Source organism: Nothoprocta perdicaria, unplaced genomic scaffold, assembly GCF_003342845.1.
Source record: "Nothoprocta perdicaria isolate Ctin4 unplaced genomic scaffold, notPer1 scaffold_2, whole genome shotgun sequence".
Lineage (NCBI taxonomy): Eukaryota > Metazoa > Chordata > Aves > Tinamiformes > Tinamidae > Nothoprocta > Nothoprocta perdicaria.
This window is the reverse complement of record NW_020455204.1, coordinates 2,476,403-2,481,967: the sequence shown is the minus strand read 5'-3', so window position 1 is coordinate 2,481,967 and position 5,565 is coordinate 2,476,403. Positions and strand designations below refer to the sequence as shown.

General features: G+C 52.8%; 1 protein-coding gene across 1 annotated transcript; it reads right to left on the bottom strand.

Moving 5' to 3' along the window:
- Positions 1 to 1,059, bottom strand: LOC112945793 (testis-specific serine/threonine-protein kinase 1-like). Its single transcript, XM_026037456.1, has one exon. It carries the CDS (start codon positions 1,057 to 1,059, stop codon positions 1 to 3), a length of 1,059 nt encoding a protein of 352 aa, XP_025893241.1.
- Positions 1,060 to 5,565: the final 4,506 nt, after the last annotated feature.

Here is a 5,565-nt window from a genome sequence, read left to right as displayed (position 1 = left end):
TTAACTAGTTGCTCTTGYGGGGCCATCATTCAAAGTACTTGCTTCATCTCCCTCTGCAGTGGACATAATGCTGGCAGCATTCAGAACTGCCACGAGTGTCTCCAGGGTAGAAGAGTCATTCTCCTCTAGGTTGCAAGCCATAGAAGATGGGTGGTCTGTCTGCGCCTTGTGCTCAGACACGTTCTGGCAACTCTCGTCCTCTGCAAGGTCCACAGAGGAACGAGCTGGGGCTTCTAGAACCTGCAACCAAGGGTGACTTAAAACTTCATCTATGTTCAACCTCCTTGACACTTTTGGATGGAGCATGTGGTAAATGAGATCCATGCACAGGGCAGTTATATTTCTAGACTTGGGGAAGTGAATCCTGTGTTGTTTCTGAATGATGACCATTTTTCTGATGTTGGAATCGTCAAATGGTATTAATGCACAGACCATGATATATAAGATGACCCCTAGGCTCCATATGTCACAAATCTTGGAGTTAGAAGGAATGCCTTGTAGCAATTCAGGGGCTGCATATATGGTAGAACCACAGAAGGTTTTACTGAGCACAATCTGTCCATCTTCATCCCGAGTTAAGGTTTTGGAGAAGCCAAAGTCTGACAGCTTGATGTTGAGGTCTTTATCAAGAAGGATGTTCTCACACTTCAGGTCCCTGTGAGCAAGATCCATGTCATGGCAATACTTCACGGTGGAAGCCAACTGCAGAAACTTTCTCTTGGCAATGTCCTCTTTCATGGGTCCGTGGCTCTTGAGATAGTCGAGAAGGTCTCCCCTTTCCCCCAGCTCCATCACAATGTACACTTTGCCAACATTGGTCTCAAATATCTCATAAGTTTTGACTATTGAGGGATGGTCCATACATTTCAAAGCAGCTATTTCCCTGGGGAGAAACTTTTCCAAGAAATCCTTAGGAGTCTTCTTCTTGTTGATGATCTTGATGGCCACTTTGCATTGTAACTTGTCGCAGTAGGCTGCTTTCACCTTGCCGTACGAGCCTTCCCCCAGCGTGACGCCCAAGATATAGCCTCTCTTTTTGAGCACTGTCTTCTCATCCATCGTGCGAGAGGCGCCAGAGTTACGGGGGCTGTTGCTGGGCGCGCATCATGTGTGTTGGCAGCCTCCGTGTCCCCAGTCCATGGTGGCCGCCTAGCACGTTCCCCTGCCGGGGCCGGGCGAGGTGGAACCGGGCCATTGTGTGAGGTGTGGTGTGGGGCTGTGATGTCGCTATGGAAAGAGACTGTTTGTGCTCCAGTGCGTCCTTCTGGGCTTAACTCCATGGAAAGAAGGAAATGGTGGGGAACCACAAGAAGTTTTTTTGTTCATGTAAGTGGATAGGGGGAAAAAAACAGGATTCTAGCTCTTTTTTGGTGGGTGGTAATTCTTGGAAAAAAAAAAAAACAAAAAACAAAAAACCACATCATGGTGTAATCATTAAAAGGGCTAAAGTTTCAATAAGCTTTAGAGAAGAGCCAGCAAGGATGCAAAAAGAGATGTTCTAACCTCATGGCTGCATCTCCATCATGGAGAAGGTKCCTTCAGCTGCTTTAAAGAAGTAAAGCTCTGAATGGCTCCAAGCTTTTATCGCCTCTCCTTCTCTTTGTGACGCACAGGTAGAAAACCTTGACCAGGGAGCAGCAACCACTGCGGCAAATCTATAAGAACAGAAAACCCTAAGACCACAAGGTGCTTTGAGCAACCACCCTGGGCAGTTCATGCAGCCCTGACCTGAGCCCCAGCAAAACCCCAGAAGCGGTTTCTGAGGACAGAATATTTTCTTTGCCTGCCTTAATGCCTCTAGCTTCTTCTGCACGGAGAACTTTTTTTTATAGAACCAAGAGTATTTCCTCAAGATGGAAGTAACTCTCCTGTGGCCTGATGCAGGGTGATGGGTGCTGCAGAGCAGGGCCAGGCTGCCCAGAGGTGGGCTTGGGTTCCATGGGTTGGCTTAGACGGTGGCTCTTGTTTGAGTTCCGCTAAAAGAACTTGGCACTGGTAACACAAAAACAACACAGATTTTTACTTCTTGGATTATTTAGCTCAGAAGTGAAGCTGTGGTTGGAAATGTTTGAGAGGACTGTGGTATTTCTGTGTAATAATAAAGGAAAGGGATCTAATTGCTCAGGGGAGGGAATGATGGAGAAATTAGTGCTTCCTCACATTTGCAGCTGTAGACATTTATGAATCTCTGTTCACAGAGGCACTGTCCTCAGAGCAACCAGTCTGCAAAGAGCAGCTCCAAAACGGGGCCCTTGGCTTAAAGCGAGAGCTGGGTTTGGGTGGTTGCTGTTCCATCCCTTGGCTCTGTTCCCCCTGGCAGAGCCAGGACCTGCCCCAGTGAGCCCGGGGAAGCTCTGCTCAGCACGTGGGTTGTGCTGGGGGGACAAGGGAACTTGGTGAACGATAACAAGAAGTGTCACGGTGATGCTGGATGAGCGCCAGCCAGGGAGCTGCGCGCACGGAGCTGAGCAGCCAGTCGGCCGCCCCAGGCCACGCTCCTGTCACCACAAATCCCTTTGTGAAGGGAATGACCGCGAGGCAGGTGAACAAGTCCCGGTGAAAAGGGTATTGTGCSTGGCCCAGGCCTTGCCCTTCATTCCCACCTCCATGTTGTCACCCTGCTGGGGTTGAGAGCGTTCAACACCATGAGGGGCTTCTTGGGGGCAGTGCCAACACTCGGGCCTCCCTGTGGGCCCAACCTGCCCTGCGCTCTCCTCTGAGCTGGGAACAAAGAGGATCACAAGCAGGGCATGGGCCTGCTCCTGGTCCTCCCCAGCTGGGAACTGCTGGATGTACCAGGCCTCAAGGACAACATCAGCTACCCCTACCTTGAATCTTGCCAACCTCATCATCCCTACAGCTCTGCACCTCAGTTTGGTCTAAAATGCTAAGACAAGATGCTTTCTCTGCCATTACAGTGGTAATTCCCTGCCCTGGTGCTACTCTGATCTTCATGTCTTTGTCCCAGAGGATGTTTTCATGCTTTGAGACCCTATGGGCAATATCTGGACAGCAACAGGATTTTAAAGCRCATGAAAGCTAGTGAAGTATCTATAAATCATAAGATAGCCCCTTGTAGCTCTTGTTGAGCTCCAAGTATGTGCCTCTCTATGACAATATTGACTTTCCTTACTACCTCAAACTTCTCATAAATCTTGGGGGCTCCCAAGGCTGTGGATATGTGTATATATATATATAGTTAATATTAATATTAAACTCCTTAATTTCACCTACATTAAAAAAAAAAAAAGCTTTGAAAGCAGGTTCCAGGTTTTGTTCTTAGTTCTGAGTTGAATTTTACTGAAAAGGTGGCATTTCTTGCAAAATAAGCTACCCGTTTCTTGCCTACGCTCCGTGGCAACCACAAGGCAAACAGCGTGTTCAGCTTCTCGTGGAGCTTGTGGTCTGCCTGGATGCTCTGGCATTGCCCCAAATACCAGGGCATCCTCTTAAACCAYCTGAGGAAATTCCAGCTTACCCAGGGAAGTGGATGTTCAAGGTAAAATTGCCTCTTTATCCTTTCTAATCAAATCTTGGGCCTCTTCAACAAGTAATGATTCTATGAACATCSAGGGTCTGGACCTTGGGTAGTGGCTTTTCTTGTAGAGAAGAGCCTTGGGAGAGGAGAGTTTATCGCTGTGCTCCAATTCCCCCCGGCTGGAGGGGCACGGATCGGCACGTGCCCCCGTGGGCCTGCGGGCTCTGCTCTGGGCTCTATGGCTGTAGGGCGAGCACAAGCTCGCGAGAGGGCAGAAATTGGGGGGCCCTCTACCTTGGTGGCCAAAACTACAAGACCCCTGAGGTGAGTGAGTGCTCTGAATGATGGGAGAAGCAAACCTGGTTTGTGCAGGCGGCGGAGAGGAGCGTGCAGAGATTTCTCCAGCAATCGCCGACACGTTCACAGCCGGAGCTTTGTACAGGGTGCCTGTCTCTGGGCTCTGAGAGGCAGCAGCTGAGAGACGTAGCTCAACGGCAAGGCACGGGGCATGTCAGGGGACAAGGACAGAGCGGAGGCACYGGCACTGGGATCAGTGGGTGGCACGCGGAGGGACCCGAGCAGGGGCACAGGGCAGAGAGTGGCAGAGGGAGACACTCCCAGGTGTTAAAAACACATTGGTTTGCAGCGAGCGTTGCCCTGGCAATGCCACCGCTGTGGGCTCCCCTGCGATCTCCAGGGCCGCGCTGCTGCTTCGTGCTGGAAACGAAAACCACCTAAATCACAATGGAGATGACAGTCGCGCTCCTCTGCTTCGGCGGGCTGCAGTCCGCAGCGCTGCAGCGCCCAGGACACCGCCGCCCTCCGCAGCTCTTCAGGGACAGCCACCACCCAGCCTGACGTGCAGCAACACCCAGGGTCAAATTCCTAAACGCGCCTGTCATTTGCAGGGCCATTAAAGATGATGTGAGCTGCATAATTACGCTTCTTTTTTTCCCTATGTATTTCCTCTCTGGAGGGGCTTGAGAACCTGGAGTGCATCTGTTTCCAGGAGCTATGGAAATAGCAGCCAGCCTTGTCACTGTTGTAATTGCAAAAGCTCTGTGCATGGTGAAACTAATGCACTTACTGCAGAAACGTCGCAGTGCTGGACACTGCAGAGTGTCAGGGAGGCACCCGCTTGTGTCTTGCATGCCTGAAAATCCCTGGAAAACCAGGAAAAGTGTGGGGAAATACGGTGTGTCTTATCCCTGCCCGGGTGTGATAGTAGGTTGGATGAAGTAGTCAAAGGACAATCAGCCTCAGTGACTAGTGGCAACTTGGTTTCTGCAAGGGAGCCCCGCTGTGCTTTGCTTCCAAGGGTGGTATGTGCAGCTCCGGACATTCCAGAGGCATCGGAGACCTGGGGCCAGGAAGCCTGTGGCAGGGAAAGGATGTCCCAGTGGGGATGGAGGTGCCTGGGAACAGCACCCTGGCTGGGGATGTGGTGGGGACTACGTTGTCAGGATGGAGAGGGCCAAGTAAGACCAGGGATCTCATCCAGGGAGGGAGAGAGGTGTTGGGACAAGGAGGTGGGGGTGACTTGCTAAGGCCTTCATGGGTGGGATGCTGTGACCAGGAAAGGCCATCCCAGCTGGCATGGAGGTGTCCTGTCAAGGCTGCCATGTGGGCACAGAAGTGTCTGGTCAAGGCCATCCAGGTGGAKATGCCAGTGATGCAGAGAGGCCCTCCAGGTGCACACAGAGCGAGTGTGGGAAGACTTCTCTGTCTGGGGACAGCGACAACCAGTGGACGCTCTCCCTGGGATATCCCACGGGGACAGATCCAGGCCATTCTGTTGCCTGGTGGCGACTGTTGCAGATGGGACAGACATGGTGGACCGATGCTACCCTAGCGGGGACAGAGCTGAGGGATCACGGCCACCGCAGCACAGACAGACGTGACAGGCGGAGGCCGCCCCAGCCCCGGCCCCATCGCTTCCCGGTTCCCGCCTTTCCGGGGTGGCCCCCCGCCCGGCGCCCCTGGGACCTGCGGCCACCCCCGGGCCCGGGTGGGCGGGGCCATTCCGCGGGGGGCGGGCCCAGCGCGCGGGGGGGCCACGGTGCGCGCGCGCCGTCGGCGGGGCGGGG